The sequence below is a fragment of the Triturus cristatus genome, chromosome 2_1 (genome assembly GCF_964204655.1).
Source record: "Triturus cristatus chromosome 2_1, aTriCri1.1, whole genome shotgun sequence".
Classification (NCBI taxonomy): Eukaryota; Metazoa; Chordata; class Amphibia; order Caudata; family Salamandridae; genus Triturus; species Triturus cristatus.
Window position 1 is genome coordinate 256,540,636 of NC_140581.1, and position 20,788 is coordinate 256,561,423.

General features: G+C 45.0%; 1 protein-coding gene across 1 annotated transcript in view; it reads left to right on the forward strand.

Moving 5' to 3' along the window:
- The window catches only part of TTC23L (tetratricopeptide repeat domain 23 like), a 145,718-nt gene that overhangs the window by 110,070 nt on the left and 14,860 nt on the right, over positions 1–20,788 (forward strand). Inside the window, exons 10-11 of the mRNA XM_085640707.1 lie at positions 6,175–6,324; positions 19,896–19,978. Coding sequence (XP_085496833.1) covers positions 6,175–6,324; positions 19,896–19,978 — 233 coding nt within the window. The remainder of the gene's footprint in view (positions 1–6,174; positions 6,325–19,895; positions 19,979–20,788) is intronic.

Here is a 20,788-nt window from a genome sequence, read left to right on the forward strand (position 1 = left end):
ACTCAAAATAAAAAACAATATAATTGAACAGCTAAGAGAATATTTGAGAGTAAACCAGATGCTTGAAAAATTATTCATGGTAGACTTCAGTTTCAACAATGATAAAACAGTTTATTTAGCTCCCTCAGAAAACAACTGTTTCAGAACAGCCTCTAGCACTATCGATTCCTATTGGCGAACAGAGTGGTCAATCTGTTCACCACTGAATCTTTTAACCACATCTCTGAAGCACTTATCTAGCTACAACTATCTCTGACTGGTCATATTATGTCTTAAACAACATATTTAGGAAACCTTTCCAACACCTTAAAATACCTGAAAGAGAACTTTTAGCAAGATGACTCATTAGAAAATAATAAAGATTATTGTCACCCCATTCAAGGAAATAAGCAACACTGGTGAAACCAACTCATTGCTCCGAGGGTATCATGTAACAATAAAAACAGAGTGGGCACAATGTTTTTGTTCACGTTAAAGACAGTTCACTAGACCTTGGAAGCCATGTTTGTCTCAAGACTTGAACTAAAACAGAAAACAATTTGGTAAAGTTAGAAAACCTTTGGGCTTACATAAATACCCCTGTCTCCGTAAACTACAAAAAACTATACTATATATTATGAGGCCTCTATAATGACAATGCTTCTTTCATCTATCCAGCGATCCATAACTGCTCTAATATAGCTAGAACACTCCCCTAAAGTATCAGAGATAACACTAAAGCTCTAGGTTGACCTTATATTCAACACGCCACTTCAGGATGCTCCTGAACTTGTTTTGGGGGAAATATCTACCTTATTTGGTATAAAATCAATATAAAATCAGCTTCTCAAAAATCTGATCTCTCACTGTCCACAAAATCCTGTCCAGAATTTCCTGCCATCCCGAATACATAACTCCCAAAAGTCATCAGCAATTTCTGACCCATAAAAGAATTCAGTGGCTGAATACATGTTTAATGATTCTGTTTTGCTACCAAATTGGCCAGAAACATCCAAGGAAATACCTCTGTGCGAACTACCATTCAGGTTTCCAAACACATTACAGCACTGAAAAAGCCATAGCCAAGGTAATGAATTACATGGATCTTATTCTGGACAATGGAGATGGCTGCACTCATTCTTGTTGATATGATAGTAGTTCAAGTGATCTTAGAACAATGATCAAAACCCTAGATAAATGCACTGGACTTCAGGACTTAGATATAAGGTTTCTCTTTGGTTTGCATTGTTCCTGAGGAATTGACATGTATTGTTCATCAAAGGCTAAAGTCATCTCAGAATCTACTGGGGTGACCTTTAGTGTCCCCAAAGAGTCACATTTGCTTTTCCCGGGATAACAATTATGACCTTGATTGCAAGTCTTGTGGAATTCTGTGCAGAGATTAATGGGGGCACATTTACAATAGAATGGCGGAGCACAGCGCTAAGCTAAAATTAGTAGCGCCGCACTCCGCCATTCTGAAAACGCAGGGATGCAATACAATTATACGGCGCACCCCTACATTTTCCCTAGGGCAGGCGCTAAATTCAACTACCTGGTGCCAACATAGGCACCCTTGAACCAAAGTGCAAGGGTGCCTGCGTTGAGGGAATGATTGCTTATGTGCAGGAAGGTGTCCCTTCCTGCACATAAACAATCCCTAATGGTGATTTGTAACTCCTATGTGTGCTGCATTGTGCAGCTCAAATAGAAGTTGCAAATCTTAATTTTTTTAATGATTGTTTATGTGCAGGAAGGACAACTTCCTGCACATAAACAATCATTAATGGCAATTTGCTGTTTTTATGTGTGCTGCACAATGCAGCACACATAGAAACAGCAAAAATGAGGAGAAATTAATAATTATTCCTCGTTTCGCCATGTTCAGACCAGGTTATTTTTTGGTCTTAATTTTGGTGCTGCCCTATATTTATGCCACCCTTGTAAATAGGGGACCGCGTCAAAATCAATGGGTGTTGCAGCGGAACGCTCATCACAACACCCATTGCCCACCCATTTCACACTTTAACGGCGTAAAGCCACAATAAGTTAAGCTCAACGCCGCCTTGTAAATAAGGCGAAGGGTTTATCACTACAGGAACGTCACAAAAAGCCCTTGTAAATATACTTCTAGATCTTTACTACTAAGATAATATTTTTTACAGCCAAATTAACGTTAGTGCCTGGGCTGTGAGTAGGTTTGCAACACTTTTCAGTAAGATCACTGCACAGCACTGTCGTTGGAGTTACTCCAGTAAGGGTTAACATCCCTTATGAAAATATTTGAATCAGAAAGGATTAGTTGATTTCCAACAAGCACCCTAGATTGCTTGATTAAATCTGCATTGTCACCAGAGGGAAATACATACCATTCACTCTGACAGTAGGTTAACTTAACGATTTGATCTCAAGGAGCGAACATTGGAAGGATTAGTAGGTGTCTCTATGTAACTGTTTACTGTGAGCAGACTTCTTATGGACTCTTGCAGCCCTTTCACTTGGCCAGTACCCTTGTCACAGCAAATAAGTAATTATGGGGAAGCAGCATATCTTAGGGTGTTGCATTAAAGAAATTTACAGTCAGGACTATGTTGTCAAGCTCGAAGTTATAAATAGTATCAACTGCCTCCAATCTTTGTTTACCAACTGTTGTACAGATCTGTGACAGAAGCCAAATTGGGGAATTTACAGTTTGAGTGAACGCGGTAACGATAGACTCCTAGGGAAACTGAATACGATTATGGTGCTTTACTTTCTTAATATTATGTGCCATGTATGTATGTATGTTTTTATAGCGCAAACATAGCGAAATAGCATTGGAGTGCTGTTCAGCGTCAAGACAAACATAAAGTCAATGAGTGACAGGAGAGTTAGCTGGGTTGTGGAAGATTAATGCATCGTGATGTAGCACTAGTTTATTAGGCAAGTTTTAAACTTTCCTAGAATGGAGCAGTGCAGTGGCAGTCCTAATGGATACAGGGATGTTGTTCCTGGGTTCATAGATGGCCTACGGCCTTGTTTTTACTTTTTATCCAGTCTGGTGGTGCCTGGCTGCTGGTGTGCCAAGAACAGCCATAGAGAGCGAGCTTGTCTCCAAGATAATTGGAGGTGTTTGACTTGACGGCTTTGTAAATGATGGATCTGGTTTTGAGGTTGCTGGGAGTGGGCAAGGGAAGTCAATGGAGTTCCGTCAGGATGGTGGTGATGTGATCATATTTTTTCAAGTCCTGGATGAGACATACTAGGGAACTAAAGGATGTCCTTTGGGGGCGCAGTGTGCAGTCTGGGAGGCCACGGAGCAGGGAATTACCACTATCAAAGCAATGAGCACTGGTCTGCCTGAGACACAGTGGAAATGGGTAAGGTCAGATCAAGTCAGAAGAGATTATCATTAGAGAGGTGATGTGTTATGCCTTAGTGTGCTACATGTCATAGCTGTGTGAGGATTCTTCATCTTCTGCTGTGTTACATCTCTCAAAGCGTTTTAGCAGCAACAGTTTGGATGACTCAGTAGGAAATAGGCTGAGCTAGTAAGAGCCTGTGGAGGTGTGTTCACAGTCACCTGTTAATGAACCTTCATCTATCTCATGCACAAGAGCTTTTTTGCTAGTTTATTTATGGGAACCTCAAGGTTGCTATTGCTACCTTTATCATCCTATTGGTAACCTCAGCAATTTAACCAAGCTGATTACGGGCCTATTAAAAGTATGAGGATTTCCATAGAGGAAGCCTAGATGCAAGCAACTGCGTGTTGCCGAAACCTGTGGAGGAGAGGTGTACAGAAGACGAAGATGAGGTAGGGATACATGAATGACAAGGGAGATGAGTTGTTGCTTGAAGAGGATGTTTAGGTCTTTTTGAAGAACTGGAGTGAGGTAGGTTGGTGGAACTGCATGGCCACAGAATTATAGATCCTAAAAGTGTTGCAAGGAAAGGAAAGGCATGTCTTCTCCTTTAATGTTTTGTGTCTCAAGGCTGATGATGTTGCTGCTGTGAGAGTTGCATAGCCAACCAGTGTTCTTGATCTTGCTTGCACGTTTCTTGGAGAGTTGAGTTCACCTCTTGCGTCTTCAGGACTGGGCCGAGGAGAACTCCATCCTGTCAGGCTTGCAATATGGATTCCGGCCCGGCCTGGGGACCATAGAGCAGGGTTTAAATCTCTCTCTGTTGGTGGGGAAATATACCAGGGCAAGGAATGGGCACCTGTTTTTAGCATTCGTGGATCTCACAACCGCTTTTGACTGTGTGGTCCACGCGAAATTGTGGTCAATTTTAGAAGTCATGGGAGTCGATTTAAACATTATTTACTTTCTTAAACATTTTTATTGTGAAGCTAAGGCCTCTGTGCGTTATGGCACAAGGGATGAATGCTCAGAAGCCTTCCCGATCAGGATCGGAGTCAAACAGGGATGTGTCTTGGCTCCGTTCCTTTTTAATCTGTATATAAACGGGTTGGGGGAGGCGCTCCTGAACGACAATCAGGACTTCCCTACAGTAGCGGGCCGTCCGATTCCAGCGCTTTTGTACGCGTATGACGCGGTGCTGATGTCCCGTACTTAAGTTGGCCTTCAGCGAGTCTTAAACAGTTTCTCGCATTTTATGAATCACCTAGGCCCAAGGGTGAACACAACTAAAACCTTTACTATGCGTTGTGGTAAAGGCATCGAGAAACAAAAGGATATGTTTATTGGAGGCCAAAAAATCGGGGTCACTACAAAATTTCCGTACCTTGGTATTCTTTTTGCTTCTAATGATACATGGGTACAAGCAGACTCCACTAAAAAATTGGCACTTGTACGCACCACTTCTGCTCTAATTGCCTTCTCAAGAAAACTGGGCAAATGACCACCAGTGGAACTTTTAAAGATCTACAAGGCTAAATGTGTCTCAGTGGCAATTTATGGGAGCGGAGTCTGGGGATTTGCTGACCCTTTACCAATTCAAAGAGTAGAAAACTCGTTTTTAAAATATATTTTATCTGTACCAAATAGCTGTGCCACAAGTGTTTGTCATGCTGAATTAGGCCTGACATTTATTTCTGACCTAATCAAGATTGAACCCGTGCTCTTGTGGCACAGATTGTGGCTTAAAGAAGAGGCCAAATTGAATAGAGACTTCCTCTCAGACATTATGAAATTGGAGGGAGCAATGAGTATACCATGGCTTAAATATATTTTTAACTTTTTAAACGACCTCGGCCACCCAGAATTTTTTACTAATTCTAGTACCCTCTGCACTATATCAAGGAAAGAACTAAAAAAATAGGGTTTGTTTCTGTTCGAGTCTGCCAGAATGACCACAGAGATTCTAAAACCAACAGTCTTGCATAACCAGATGGTTTTAAGTACTTTTAATATTCAACCTTATTTAATTATTGTTCAAAGCGCCTATGAAAGGTTTTTGCTGACCCGCTTTAGGATGGGAACTTTTCACCGCCTTGTTACATTTCCCACAATGAACGAGTGGTCTCAAAATCTTTCACCTTGCCCTTGTGATAACATTTCATTACAGACCACGATTCATGTTATTCTTTTCTGTAAATATTATTCTGTATTACGGACCACATTTTTAAAACCTATTTTTAAACAGTTTGGATTACGTCCATGCCGACCTGCCTTATTGGCCTTGCAATTACTTGACAATGAGTACAGAATTTATAGTGTCACTATCTTCTTGAGAAAAACTCTATTTTATAGGAAACAATTGTTCAATATTTGATTAATTCTTATCAAAAGCTCCTTAAGTTTAATACTATTTTATTCACAAAATGTTTTTAATGAACAAGTGTAAAGACTTTTTTTTTCTTTTTATTGTGCTTTTATGCATTGTTTTTGCTCAAACATTCGAATAAAGCTTTCTTGATTGATTGAGTTCACCTCTTTGTAGGTGACATGTATCCGACACTTTTAAAATATAAGTTGTTTTGGTGGGATTTATCTCCAAAAAATGAATTCCATTACCAGTAATCAGCTCATGTTAACATATTTAAATATCACTATCTATACATATAATATTATTTGCATGTCTCTACCTGCTAAAACTAGTTTTCCATATATCTCTTGTTTTTGGTTTTGCTGCTGAAGCATGTTGGAGACATATGTCTTGTTTGATTTCCTCCAATGCACCGTTATAGGTACCATTTAAAAGAATTTTCAACAGGCAAATATTTATATTTGTGCTTTTCCTTTTCCCTAGGAAGCTTACAAGCTGCTGAACGGCACATGCGGATCTCAGTTGAAGACCTCTGGAGATTATAGTGAGACAGTGGCTGAAGTGCTGAATCTTATGGGAGCAATCTGTGTGGCAGAGGGCAAAATGCAAAAGGCCCATAAGACTCTGAGCAGGGTAAGTGTGTTGAAACACTCTTTGAACAATATACTGCTTTCAACCCATTTCATTAAAAATTGCAAAGCGGCGGGTTTTGGTCTTAGTCATTGAATATGCATTATGTGCTTTCCTTGTGCAGCATGATTTTATACTTTCAAAAGAAAACGTTTAATGATTTAATTCAGATTCCCTTGTTAGTGTCAAGCGGCACATCTCCCACCCTGCTGGCCAGCTGAGGGAAAGGAAAAATAAAATGATAATAAAACAGTATTATTATCCTTTCATTTTTCCTTTGAGCAGAGCTGAGTCTTTGCCGGCGGGGCCATGCTGTGACAAGCACGGAAGGGTAGTGCTGGTCAGCACTTCTGTCAGTGCGCATGACGGTTTGGCTGGCTGTCTTATGATAGCCAAACTGTCATGCGCATTGACATCTCCCCAACCCAAGCTGCACTGCTGGGCGGAGAGAACCGCAGGCGTAGACTCCCAGTCCCCTTTGGAGCACAAAACAAGCCAGCTCAGGCCAATCCCAGCACTTCTTACATGCTGGCCAGCATAAGAGAAGTGTTGGGATTGGCTGTGGTGAGTCTGAGAGCCTCAGCACATACACAGCAAAACGCAGAAGAGCGGCGATCGGCGAGGAGCAGGTAAGTTATTTTCTTTTTTTTGTTTATTTTGCCATCTGTCTCCCCCCCGCCAGCCCATACTCCCAACCCGCCCACCACTCTGCTGCGAGACCAATCGCTACTGTTAGTGTCATATATGGGTCACTGCTTTGTGGACACAGATTAAAGAATGTGCAGCACTACTCTTAGGTCTTGGCTTTCCCATTTTAAGTTTAGGGCAACTCTGACTCCTAGTGGCGGGCCTGGAAACCTCCTATTGGCAGGCTTGAAAACTGCTTCAATAGATATTTTTATACAGCGTGTTGGTATGCCCATGTGGCATATGCATGTGTACGTCGGACACATTATAGCTCTATCCATTCATGTCTGATCACAATCGCAAGATCCCTTCTTTCTGCTTCTTTTTCACTCAGTACATTTCTAGCAGGGCCTAGCCATTGTGCTCTTTTAGGAGCCCAATCAAGGAGTTTTCTCTCTCTGTTTTTCCCATCCTCTCCTTCGTCCTTTATGATGTGGTTGTGATGCAGAAAGGCTCTGGGTTTATGCCATGCACGTTGTGCCATTGGCTCTGTGCACTAACTTACTCACATAAACTCAGCGTTTTGTGCTTGGGAAGCAGTCACCTGGTGATCACTTGCTCTATGTGTGCCTGCATTGGTATGAGGTCTTTTTGTATCTGCCTGGAATGAATGCAGGGCAGTGATGCACTGATACCGAACTAGACTTTGGTTATTATCACCAGAGTCAGGAGGTAGATACAGGATATCACCCACCAGGCCCCCCCATCTCTGCAGTTGAAGCCCTGAACAAGCCATAATGGACAGGCAAAAACCTGTATTCCATATAGGAGCTGAGTCTCAAACATATAAAGAAAGACTGGTTCTCAGTGGAGGCACTTGTTCATGTTGTTCTTACTGAGAAGGTAAAGCACACTCCCAGGGACCCTCCCGCTCCAATTGGAGGTCAACTTTGCTGGCCGTAATTGACTGATTCATAAGATGGTGAAAGTATACCAGGTCATCTGATACCCCGATACTTGACAACTTGTTTCTGTCGGACCCTGTTGTCACAGTCCTGTTGTACGTCCCCTGCTCCGGAGACTACAGTCTCTGTTTTTGGGTTTAGTGCGGCAAACCAGTTGCATTGAGAGGTTTAGGCCATCTCCAGCCCTAGGCATGAGTCCTGGGCCGAAGACTCCTTCTGCTCCAGTAACTCCAGAGGTTTGCACCAGAGAGCCGAGTCCATCTCTTCTGCTTGCAGTCTGTAGCAGTCTCAGTGGATAGTCCTTTTCTGATTGCCCCAAATTCCCCAGTGGTTGAGTCTGCTTCTGAGCTGGTCAAGTGATTGTTGAGAAGCATCACCAGTCAGTCAGCTTGTGATGAGCCTAAGCCCAAGCCTAAGCCCCTGTGCTTAGTTGCACCAACAGTCCACTCAAGGCACAGGAGGGCACAACAGGAAGTGGACGCATTGCCTCTTGCTGAGATAGGTCCACTGGAAGTCCCACACCACTGCTTTTGGGAGTCACCCTGACTATTGAGCCACTGTGTTCCCAAGAGTACGTGACTCTGCCACCCACTTTGCCATTGCGCGTCTTTTAGGAGCATTACTTGCCACTAGGTTCTCTGGTGCAGCCACTGTGTTGTAGGGAGTCTGACTTAGTACGAGTGGCCAATCACTTCTTGACAAAGCCACCACTAGTAGTTCCAGTTTCAGGTGTAGTTGACAGAATTTTGGCCGCTGATCTTAATTTCATGAGGGAAACGAGACCCAGAGATACATTTTTAGTTGCATAGCCATCTTCCATATCTAACACATGTGGGACCCAAAAATACATTTTGTATCAGAAAGATGTGTTCTGGTCTTCTCTTTTGATATTGAATGAAATCTAGAACATCTTCTCCTTAGGTTAAGTATCCACTAAATCTGGGTCAATGGTTAATCCTGTATATGATTCTCCAGAATAGTGAAGCATCATGCTGTGCAGCTGTATCATAGGAAAGAATCGTGTTCTAGTTTTTTGTCTTCTTTGTCACTCAAGCGTCACCTGTTCTAGGTACAAAGGTACCCTGGGTAATCGATACTATGTTTCTTATTTCAAAGTTTCATTCTTTAAATGGGGATCAGACTCTCTGGGTTTCTGCCTACATTGTCGAAGTGGACATTTTTGGATTTACAGTCACAATGATCAATGAAATCCTCATGTGTTATTGACTGCAGGTGATTGATCTGTCACTATGGACAGTGGTTATGTATTTGCAGACCCTTTTCACTCATTTTAAAGGCCAAGTGCAATGGCAAGGACAGAGGAAGGGATAGAGCCAGTACTGAGAAGGTGTGACTGTCCGTTGTCTTTTATTTAGCGGTCTGAGGATATAAGGCGCACCTGCCCAGTGGCAAGCATTAGTGTCTAATGCACTAGACCTAAAATGAACTCCCATCTAAAGCTGATCTAACCTATGAACTATAGCAGCAACGTTTTAGGTCTTAATTTCAGGCATAAAGTGAAGTACCTCTTTGTGAACAGGGTGAATTGCCTTAAGACACAGCTACAATTCCAGCATAAAACCGTCTCTGATGTCCCTATTGTAGGCATCTTGTGATGCATCTGGTCTCCTGTGATAAAAAAAAGTACTTAGCTGATCAAATGTAATAAGTTATTACAGTTGAGGTCTGATATCACAAAGCGGCAGCCAGCAGGTCACGGAGGATAATTACACGAAGGTCATGGAGGGTGATTGCAGCTGCGTTTTAACACAAAAACAGTAACCGCCTGTTCCTTCTGATATGTTTTTCTAACATTAAAGACTATTAGTAGGAAGGAGGATTTTGAGGCAACATGACCTGATAAAGGACCTTAAAAGGCCTTCTGCCTCTTTAGTATATATATGATCATGAAACTCCTTGGTGACTTGCAATATCCTTATAACATACAAAAGGGCTACCTAATTCCAGTAGGGAATGTTCATAATCATAGCTGAAGGAAATTGCTACACTTACCACTGTCCACTGAGTGTTATAAATAAGGAAAGGAAGAGCCGTACTTTGGCACTTCTAATGATAAAAGTGATTGAAAGATGCAGGTTCATTATGGTATAATAAATAAAAGATAAACAAATATTCCTAATGAAATGCGCCCACCAAGATATAAGTACACATATTCCATGCTTGAAGCTTATAATAAAGTTTATGCTAAATTAAAAAAAATAGCTATTAACTATGCACAGCCACCAACATACTCCTACTCCATTCAGATATTGTGGACAGCTTCTAACACACGAGCATGGAACCCAAACTTCTCCTGATCTAAGACATTCTTGGTTGCCCTTCATAAATCATTGGAGGTCTCCTGATAACATGCATAATATCACTGTTGGGTCACTTGAGGCTGCCCTTCACCCTTTGCTCCGCCATAACCTCCAAATATGGCCACCAATAATAAGTTGAGGTAGACCTAAGTCTTGGTCAGCCTTTGCTCCGAAAGGGCAGATTCATGATCTACTGTAAAGATCTAGGGAGGGATGGACTGCTCACCCTTTGCCAGAAACTAATTCTTGAATCGTAAATTGTCTTTCATCACTAAGTATGATCCAGCCCTATTTCCTTCAGCTAACTCGCTCTAAGATATCTAATAACTCCCTTCAGTATAGTCTCTACATTAAGCACCTCACCCACTCTTCTTCTGTCACACCTCCTTTCATAGAAAAAATCTGTTTCAATTTCTCTTCTGCTCCTCAGTTCACTGCCCTAATAGATAAAAAGTGGGAAATCATCGCTATATAATTTGTAATGTTTGGTGAGTAGTCAGTCCTGAACCTATGTTCCTGCAGTCGTGCCGTCTATCCGCAAATCCTGCTGAAGTGGCTGTCCCACCCCTTCGAAAAACTGTAATGTGCTCCTTGTAAATGAGGTGAAAGAGCAGAATGCCGTCACTCGCAGTAAAATTAGCCAATGGCTGAAGTGGGCTGAGCCACTGCCACTGCCTCCCGCCTCCCTCCTCCTGCCCGCCCCCATGCTGTAGTGAGCAGAAGACCAGCGGATGAAGAGGACTGGCTGAAAGCCTTTATATGCAAGTATATAATAAGTCATTTTAATAAAATTAAACGTTCTTGGCCTAAAAATGGAAGCCTTCTACAGGCGCCAAGTAGCGGCTTATCATCTTTCAATGAGGGAAAAGTGAATACAGGTTCCTGAATCCTCAGTTCTGTTCTTGAAGCCTCTAAAGATCTAGAACTTCTTATGTGTACTGTTGCCTAGTGCACATGTGATTAAGGTCATTTATACTAAGTTGCTGCAGTGGCTGCTGTGGAATGTACAGATTCTATGGGAAGTGGTAACATTCCACAAGAGATCCTCGAACACCAGGAGATCATGATGCTGCATAGTAGATGGTAAACAAAGCTATTGTATCAGCTAGAAGTTCAGTCACAAGTTGGCAACTTTAAGCATTATTCAAAGAAACAATCCCTTTAACAACTCAAACATCATCGTGGACTATGTCTTAAAATGGCCCAAGGCACACCAAGAACCTGAACCATTACCCAAATCCTATGGACGGAATGGATCACAGTGCAGGCATTTACCATATAATCCCAAAGAACATAGAGTTAGTACGGCTCTCAGATTACCAGTGGAAAGTTCTTGATAGAAATGCATTTCCTGCTGTATTGCTCAGTGTTAAGCCTGACTTTGGAGAGTAAAATGACAACTCATTGATGTTCAGAAAGGCAGACCAGACCACAACCATGAATCTATTGAAGCACCTGTATGCCCCACATTGACATCACCAGCATCCGATTTGTTAACTGACACCCTGCATTGTGGGTATCCTCTGGAGAAATATGGCTAGTAGATACACATAATTGAGTCCTACCTTCCAGTACAACAGAGATGAGTCCGTATTGTCGCCTCTGGTTGTGCCCCCAGGTGAATAATGTTGGAAAATGCCTATTCAGTCTTCAAGCAAAGAAACTAGGAAATTACCCCCTGAAGCAAAACTCGCCCCAGGGTGCATTCATTAGTGGTCATATGTCTACATCCACTTAGAATTCAATTCTACATCATGATTCACACAGCCAAGACTGATGAAAATGTCCTTTCAGAATTGAGTTTATGAATATGAAAAGCCTGGCACTGTTGTTTTTTCCAGCATTCGTAAATGCAATAGCATGAATGATGGCATTGTGGGCGGCAAGGTGACATTTCAAATTGCACTTAACAAACACTTACGTGTACATTAGTTGATATTCATGGTCAATGTGAAAGCAGCACGTTATCCTGGAAATGCAAGCAAAAACACGATTTGAAGATGGGAGTTAGTACTTCTTCATAGAAATACAGAAACAAGATCATCCCCCTTATTTGATACTGGTGTAGGTGGAATGATTTCTCCATAGAGGAAAATGTTTCTATTATTTATTTATACAAAATCTTTAACTTGGTGGAAATTCCACATTGAGGGGCATATTCTCAAGGAGCTTTCGCCGAGTTATCGGCACTTTAGCGCAGCCAAAGTTGCGATAATAATACCGCCCCATTCACAAGCTGGTGCTAACACCCGGTACCACCCATTTCCGGCGATAGCATCCTCAAAAAACATCGCCACGGATGACCCCGGCAACTATCGCTAATGAGATGCAGAGTAGGCGTTCCCGAGCAAAAAGCCGCAACAACACCACACCTCAACATTCTCAAAGACCAGCCAGATCTGCAATAAGAACACAAAACATGCGATAAGGCGCATTAGCAGCAGGAAATTAACACCTGCTCTGACTTGGTGCAAAGTCAGATGACAACCTGTACCAGAAAAGGGAGCCCAGCCCAGAGCCACACCTGAAGAACAACAGATGCCATGGAGCCAACGATCATGCAGTTCGGACACCCAAGAGGGCCACAACACTCACCGCCACCCACCCCACCCCGGGCACCCCCCACCTCCCCCGGACCAAGAGATTGCACATCAACGTCACAAAATCATGAACAAAATCATTCGCCTGATGCCGCAGAATCACAACAACTAACAGTCATGTGAGTACACAAAAAGCAGAATCAACCATTCACCATTGAGAGTCCAAACAAAATATCACAATCAAATTTCTCACCAAACTATTTGGAAGAGTCATGGCGGGTCATCCCTGGACAATCCGTAAGTGACAGCCTGTAAGACAATATCCCAGATAAGATGTGTCAGGCACTCATCAAAGGACAGAGAGAGAGAGAAAGAAAGAGAGAGAGAGAGAGACTGAACAAGGAGCGCAAGGACAATCGGGCCCTTGGCACATACATGCCAACTGTTGCGTGTGTCTCGCAATTGGTGCACCCAAAATCTCAGGCCTGGCAACAATTCCAGTGCGAAGGCCACATCACATTTCAGAAATGCAAGCAGTAGTCAGACTAAAATTAGGCATGAAAGCTCCTTTGTCTCAATACACAAGGCAGAAGGACATCCGAACCTCCAACCTCGGTCTCCAATGCGCCTGGCACCCCCTTAGTGAGATACCATACCATACTCTGGCGACTCCCACACCACGAACTGCGCTAATGAAAGAGCAATGTGTCCACACCCCACACACACTTGTCCCTGCTCAAGCTACACCTGCATGGCATGCCCCCTACACATCGGTAAAAAAGACAACCCATACATCCAAACGTCGAACACATATACGACTCATTGCTCGGAGCTGTGGCAGATCGTCCACAGAACTGCTGCCGGTCTGAGGAGTGCCAGTGGTACGAAAACAACAAACTCAATGGCAGGCAATCCCAGGCACATCCACAGCCCCAGTCACGTGGAACTGTAACGTGCACGAATGCAGTATCTGTTGGGAGCTCTGCCAATGGCAGTTTTGCGAATCAGTTACTGTCTGAGTTTCCGGCTTGCGTACGTCACATGCGTCCAGCCATGGTTCCACTGTCAATCATTCACATTCGCGTGGCCCAAGGAGGTCTGCTATCCAACACAACAGTAGCTGAGCTGGATTATGACTTGTGTGTGCGCCCCCTGTTGGCCCACGAACAGGAGTGCAACGGGGATACCCGGGCATGGGATGCCTTGATATGTGGTGTCTGTGCCGGCAGCAGTGGATGGGAGATTGCACAAGTCATCGTGTGCAGCGACCACATCGAGGCGCTTCCCTATTGGGCTGTGTTGCGGATTGGTGAAACAGCGTGATCAGAGCACGCCTGCACGGACCAGTTAATGGATTGGCTCTCCCTCGTGTTCCTTGAATTCGAGAACGACGTACTTCTGGAACTGATTGCCTAGGAAGCAGCGCTCACATTCATGGACGAGTAACTACCTTCCTGCAGCCACAACTGACTGACACCCAGAGCACAGGTCTCAGCATCGTGGAGGAATGGTCACATAAGCTAGAACAACAGTGGACATGTCTGCATTCGCTCGGACTCAGAATGCATGTGCGTGCACCTACGCGTGTAGTCTCACACCTGTGCAAGGTGCTGCAGCCCCATGCGCGGAGCTGCACAGCGTTGCTTGGCAACGTTCCTAAATCTGACATACTGCTGGAGGGAGACCACACACATGGCAATGTAGCACGACATGTGACCTTGTTGGTCCCTTTCACCTGCACACTGTCAAGATAGAACACAGTCGGCGCAGTCCGGTGGTACAGCTCCATGCAGATTCCTTGGCTGTGAGTCGTGTCCCCTGACACGGGGCAATGAGTAGACACCAAACATCACATGACTCGGCCAGCAAGGCAAGGTGGGCTGAGACCGTTGCCAACCGTAAGGATATGTGTTAATTTGTGCCACCCCATTCCTTGCACCTTGACATGTTCTCATTCTGCCTGTAAGTGTCTTAATTATCTGTCTGCCTGTTGTGTCCCATCACTTGCCCGTACTGACACGCACATGCTAAAAAAGTCTACGCAACTTCACCAGTGTACAACTGTGATGAGTGTTGATTAGTTTGACACATCGTGTGCCCTTAATGAGCATTGTTCGTACACAGGGAGGGACAGACTGCCTCTTGTACATAGGTGGTGAATCCCTATTGGCAGCTCCTTTACTGTGAGCCACACATTGTGTTTGGGATAGTTGCTGGTAGACCTGTGCTCTTATGTGTCTTCAGCAATGTGAGCATGGTGTCCAACTTCTTGCCATGTGGATCAATATGATCCATTAAAACAGGCTGTTTCCACACTGATGTGTGTGAGTATGTCATGCGAAGAGATGTACTGTAGCCACATGCGATGGGGGACACTACTTCAGGCGGGCTAACGATTCTGACATTTACACACACAGCCCTATATGATACATGGACGTGGGGCTACGTTGGGCATGCAAGATTGTTTTTCATGTGCAATGAGGCCACAGCTAGTTCACACATTCTTCTAATTGGCCATGTGGGTCAGGCTCAAACATGCGCATTGATGACATTTACTGTCATGTCCCGGAGCCCTGCCTAACGATTGCAAGAGTATAAAAGGAGTGTAAACGCTCCCGAACGCGCTTAGCGTTCTAGTTCTTGGCCTCATTTCCGTCCGCATCATTGTGCCTGACTTCCGTTTTCCATTGCTTCCTGTTTCCCCTGCGCGTTCTCTTCGCTGGAGGACAAATCTGTTTCGTTCGCGTTCGGTAACTCAGGTATAGTTACCTCTGTTGGACTTTTCAAGTCCCCATCGTCGCTGATATTCTCTCCAGTATCCTTCCCTCTCCATCGGGAAGTTCTCAGGGATATCGATTCCGGAGTTCTTTCGCAACTCCGCCCACCGGGTGTTTCACCCGGAATCTCGGCGCCATCACCCCGCCGAACAGAGCTCAGACACCACGCTCTGCATCTAAAAAGAAAGGAGGCATTTGCATCTTAGCCTCGCTCCCATTCCCCTTTTTGTTTTAGTTCCTTATCTTACCCTTCCCTCTCTTGTTGTTCTGCCCCGTCCTCGCTGAGTCTTGTGGGGATTCCTCCACTGAGTTGTTATAAGTTGGAGATTACTTGGGAAGACTTGCGTGAACCACTTGGCTATATAGAATTTCCGCAACTGAACCACGGTAACAGCGCTTTGCGCTGCCTTTTTGTTTCTCTTATTATAACCATATCTATGTGTGATAGTTATAGAACGTTTGTGGGGAGTACTTGCGGTCTATATACCTCTGTGAATTATCCCTCAATTAGGTGCAATATCTACACCTGCAGCTGATATAAAACCTATATGACTCCAGTTCTACAGTAACATAGTGGGGGTAAGTGGTGAACATCACACATGTGTGGGTTATAGTGGGGAAATTAACGCCAGTCTGATTTCATATCTCTCTGTTGTACAGGATCCTCTTCGACGCTGTCCTATGTATGTACTGTTCGCCTGGAACTAGCAGTAGGATGCTGTAGTGTTCTTACGGAATTAGCAGTAGAATGGTATGTGTGACAAGGGGTTGCACTTGAACAATTGCAGAAGCCTCATTATTGCAAAGCTGAATTAACCCTTCTTTCCCTACAGTAGTATTCAGCCTTACCTGTACCAGACGTGGAGCCCTTGTCCTTCCTGAAGTATTCCCGCCTTCCCTTGTTTTGTTTCCCTGTTTTCCCCGGGTGTGCCATCCGTTACTCTAGAGTCTGATAGAGTCGGAAGGCCGCCGGGGAAGGCTGTGGTATTCTCTCCGGATTCCCGACGATCCTGCGGAACCTCCTGGTATTCATAACATTTACCAGGGTGTAACTTTTAGTGCAATCAACGTCCCTACGCTCATCCATACTTGTACACGTGAGTGAACATAGACATGACACATCCGTGTGATTTGGAATGTTTTATTCACGTTCTGGGGAGTCTTGGAGCCAGAGGGGTACATGGCCAGTTCAAGCCCACATGACATGGTTGCCCAGTGGTGGGCCAACCAGAGTCCTTGGGGGAATGCAAAGTTAATCAGAAGAGAAGGAGTTCAGTCCACAGCCGGATTTCTGTGTGATTGGTACAAGAGCAGATATGGCAGTCCATGTCGGGGTCCAGGTGAATGTCGCAGAGTGTTCTGGGGGACAGTGAGAGGTGTTGTTCCAGGACATGATGCATAGGTCTGAACCAGGCAGGGTCAGGCCATGTGGCGGGTACGGATGCTACTACCGCCTTCCTCACACAGTCATTACCCTCCACATTTTACTCCTCTGAGACTTCTATGTCCGGTGTGTCAGGTGTGTGTGGTGATTTTATGGCAGCATCACTGTGGGCCACTGACACATCAGGGTGCGAAGGTGATAGGGCTGCATCACTGTGTGCCAATGACACATCAGGGGGCGGAGATGTGTGTGTCGAAGTTCCAGCAGCAGTTATCTGGGACAGGCTGTGTGGTAGCAATGTCAAGATGGGGATCTGCAAGGCCTGGAAGATCCCAGCTACATCTCGCTGGTGTTCAGCCATGGCAGCCATCCTTCCAGCCTGCATACGCTCCATGGTCTCCATTGTCCTCCGCATCTGTGCCAACTCTGTGCTGTCATCGCTGGAGCCTGTCTGACTCGACAGTTCTTGTATCCGAGTAATGGCCCTAGCGAGGTCAGCCAAGGATTGTCGGTGAGCATGGTGCGGACAGGGGGTGTCCGTTTGGGACTGTATGTGGTCCCTGATGGGACTCAGACACCTACATATGGCATCAAGTTTGGCTGCCACGAGCTCGAAACCCACCCACAGCTGATCTGCCAACTCCACCTGGCACGCGAACACACGGTGTTGGAATTCCATGTGTTGGTCGTGGGGGTCCTGTGGGCCAGCCGTGGTGGTGTGTGCTTCCTGCTGTGTGGTCTGTGTAGGGGGTGGGGTCACCGCGATGCAGCTAGGCTGCCCTGCTCCTGGGGATGGGGTGCGGAGGCTGTCCACGAGCCGTTGGAGGGTGTCCTCTTCATCATCACTGTAGAGATGTGTGGTCTGCTCTGCAGGAGGTGTTGATTGTCCCTCTGCAATGTAACGGGGAGATGCAGGTTAACAGTATGTTCCATGTATGTTGACGCATTGTACATGTTTACATACAGACTGCATGACAATGTACATTGGAGGAGCTGGCTATTTGATGGGAGACAGTGGACATTTCGACTACATGACGGATGCGAGGTTGTATTCGTACATTCTCATGTCACGGTGTCATGCAATGCCAGATGTGATTGGCCACTTTCTACGCACGAGCGGCACCAGTTGTGTCCTCTGTCCTGTGGTGTAAGTGTTGCACTTTGTACCACATTGTCGTCAGTGTTGATGTGCTGTGATTGCTATGTGTGTGTGCTGCATTGTTGGCAAGTTGCCCTGCAACTCTGATTTGGCGTCCCCTTATCCCTTTGAGTCGGTGTGCCTTTGACGTTGGCTTTTCAGGTGCTGTGATGTTTGCGACTTGGGTCATTTGTGCTCTTGGACATATTTGGTACTCTTGAGCATTGTTTGTCTGCAGATGTGTTTTTGACGTCATGGGTTGAAGGTGCACGTGGATGTGTCAGAGTGTAACCTGCTCCTTTACGGATGTGGACCACACTCAGCCACCTCAGAGTCGCCTCGTGCAACATGTCATGTATTGTGAGTGCAGCCATGCTATCTGTCATGCAGTGTTACTTGCATAGCCCGTGTGGCTCATAGAGCCGCTGCTTTTCTGGATTCAGCACATGTGCATGGGTAGGTTGTGGCATTGGTGAGATGGAGGGGGCCCATTTGTGTACATTGAGGACGGGGCCTACTTGGTGTTTCGATGTGTACTGCAGTGTGCCAAGGGTGTCAGGGACATGTTCCACACTCATTGTGGGTGTGCAGTGTGCTGCGCATGATTGTGCATGTGTGCCACTGTGCCCATCTCCCTCCGTCCCCCCAGTCCCTGGTTGTTACTCACCCTGTTGCTGTTGGGTCAGGTCCTATCTAGCTGTGTCCAGACCCCCAACTCCGTGCACCGTCTCCGCACTGATGACTGTGGCCACCATTTGCTCAAGCTCATCCAGCTCCTCCTGTGGCGCAGCAGGCCCACCTCCAGTCGCCTTTCCTGCCTTCCTGTTGGCAGGGAGTTTCTCCTTGGTTTGGCTGTGCACTTCATGCCAGCGCCTCTTGACCTCCTCCATTGACCTCCTAGACACTCCGACTGCATTCACATTGGTGACGATGGACTGCCATATTTCCGTTTGTGTTGCCAATGCGGCAGTGGAGGTGACGAGCAGTTGTTGGTAGTGTTCGATCACCTCCGTGAAGATGATACGGTCTTCCTGTGGACTGAACCCTGTCTTCCTCTTCCTGTTCTCCTTGCCCGTTCCCGAGCACGGGGTTCCTGGCTGGTCCTCTGTGGGGATTGTGGGGTTCGGGTTGTCCTCTGTATTAGGTCCGGGTGCATCCATGGTGCTACGCAGTTTGATTTGGTGTGTTTTTTTTTTTTTGCTTTATGGAGGTTTTTCCCGCATGACGCGTGGAATTGCAGGCCTGTGGCTGGTTTTCGCTGATTTTTGTATCGCGCTTGGCCTCATCGCAGCATTTTTTGCATTCATGCTTCGCATTTTGGCGGCGGCGCGTTGACTTTGTCGCGGACTTTTGACGCGTTATCGTGAGCCTATCGCATGGTGCCGCCGGCTTGGGAATGCCCCGTCACCACGGTGTTATTTTTCCACGATAGACTGCGATGTGAAGAGTTGCGTTAAGCTACTTTTGCGGTAGTTATCACACGTTCTTGAGTCTGTTTTTCAACTCACATAGAGTTCTTGTGAGTCTCATAAAAGTCAGAAATCTACTAAACACATAGGATTAATCTTCGCAGTAAGGCTACCTCTTGTGGGATTATCTATCTGTATTAAACGTAGCTTTGTTTACTGCCAAATGTACAAGTAAAAGCAAGAGTGTTTGTTAAACAAAAGCAAAAAAGAGGTCTTCGTAAATAAGCTGTTGTGTTCATTAATTGTAGGTCCGATCAACTAGGTGCCCATATCAGGCTTACATATTTAAAAAAAATTCTGCACTGAGTTTCATAACCTGATTAATTTTCCTCTTTTTTTTGCTACCATTCTAGTGTTTGGAAATCCAGACTGCAGTCTATGGTTCTCAACACAAGAAGCCCAAGCAAACACAAGAGCTGTTGAACATGTTACAGAAGTAAGTTATGTTTGAAGTTTGTCTTTATGGTGGTGTCATATTGCTCGTTCAGAGCCTCAGTTATGGAAATCATATTCTGCTGCAAATAAAATGTAACTTCCACTAGTTAAAACAAAAACCTCTCAACGGATACACTTCTACACCATACAATTGCATTGATGATACATCCAGCCCCTTGTATTTTCCTCCACTACTAACTCATCTCACCACACCCCTCAATCACTGCACACTTGAACTCCTGACCCAGCCATCCATTCACCCTATACCTTTTTTGCTGCCCTCAAACGTCCAGTGAAGGAAGAACCAGTCTTTTAATGGACAGGCATTGAGTGGATTTATGGATCTGTGAGTGGGTGCATGCGTCTGTGAGTGGGTGCATGAGTGTCTGAATGGGTTTGTGAATGGCTGTATGGGTCTGTGAGTGGGTGCATGAGTGTCTGAGTGAGTGGGTGTGTGAGAGTCTGAGTGTGTGAGACAGTGTCTGTGTGGGTGTGTCAGTAGCTGTATGAGTGACTCGGCTTCAAAGGAACCACACCTGACCTTTTATCCAACAAGAGTCCACAGTTTTGCCAAAATATCTACCCAAGTGGAGTCCTTTCTACTGGTTAATTACTAAGTGCTACCTCCTTGGGTAAATATCCAGTACGTATTCTACACTACAGCTTCATAATGGAGCAGGAGTAAATGTCACCAGTGAACTTTTGTGCATTTTGGCAATGTGTTTATTCCTCGTGCGTCTTTATCCAGAAATATGTGATAATATGAATCAATCCTCCTATAGAGAAGATGACAAGAGTACAAAGAGCTATA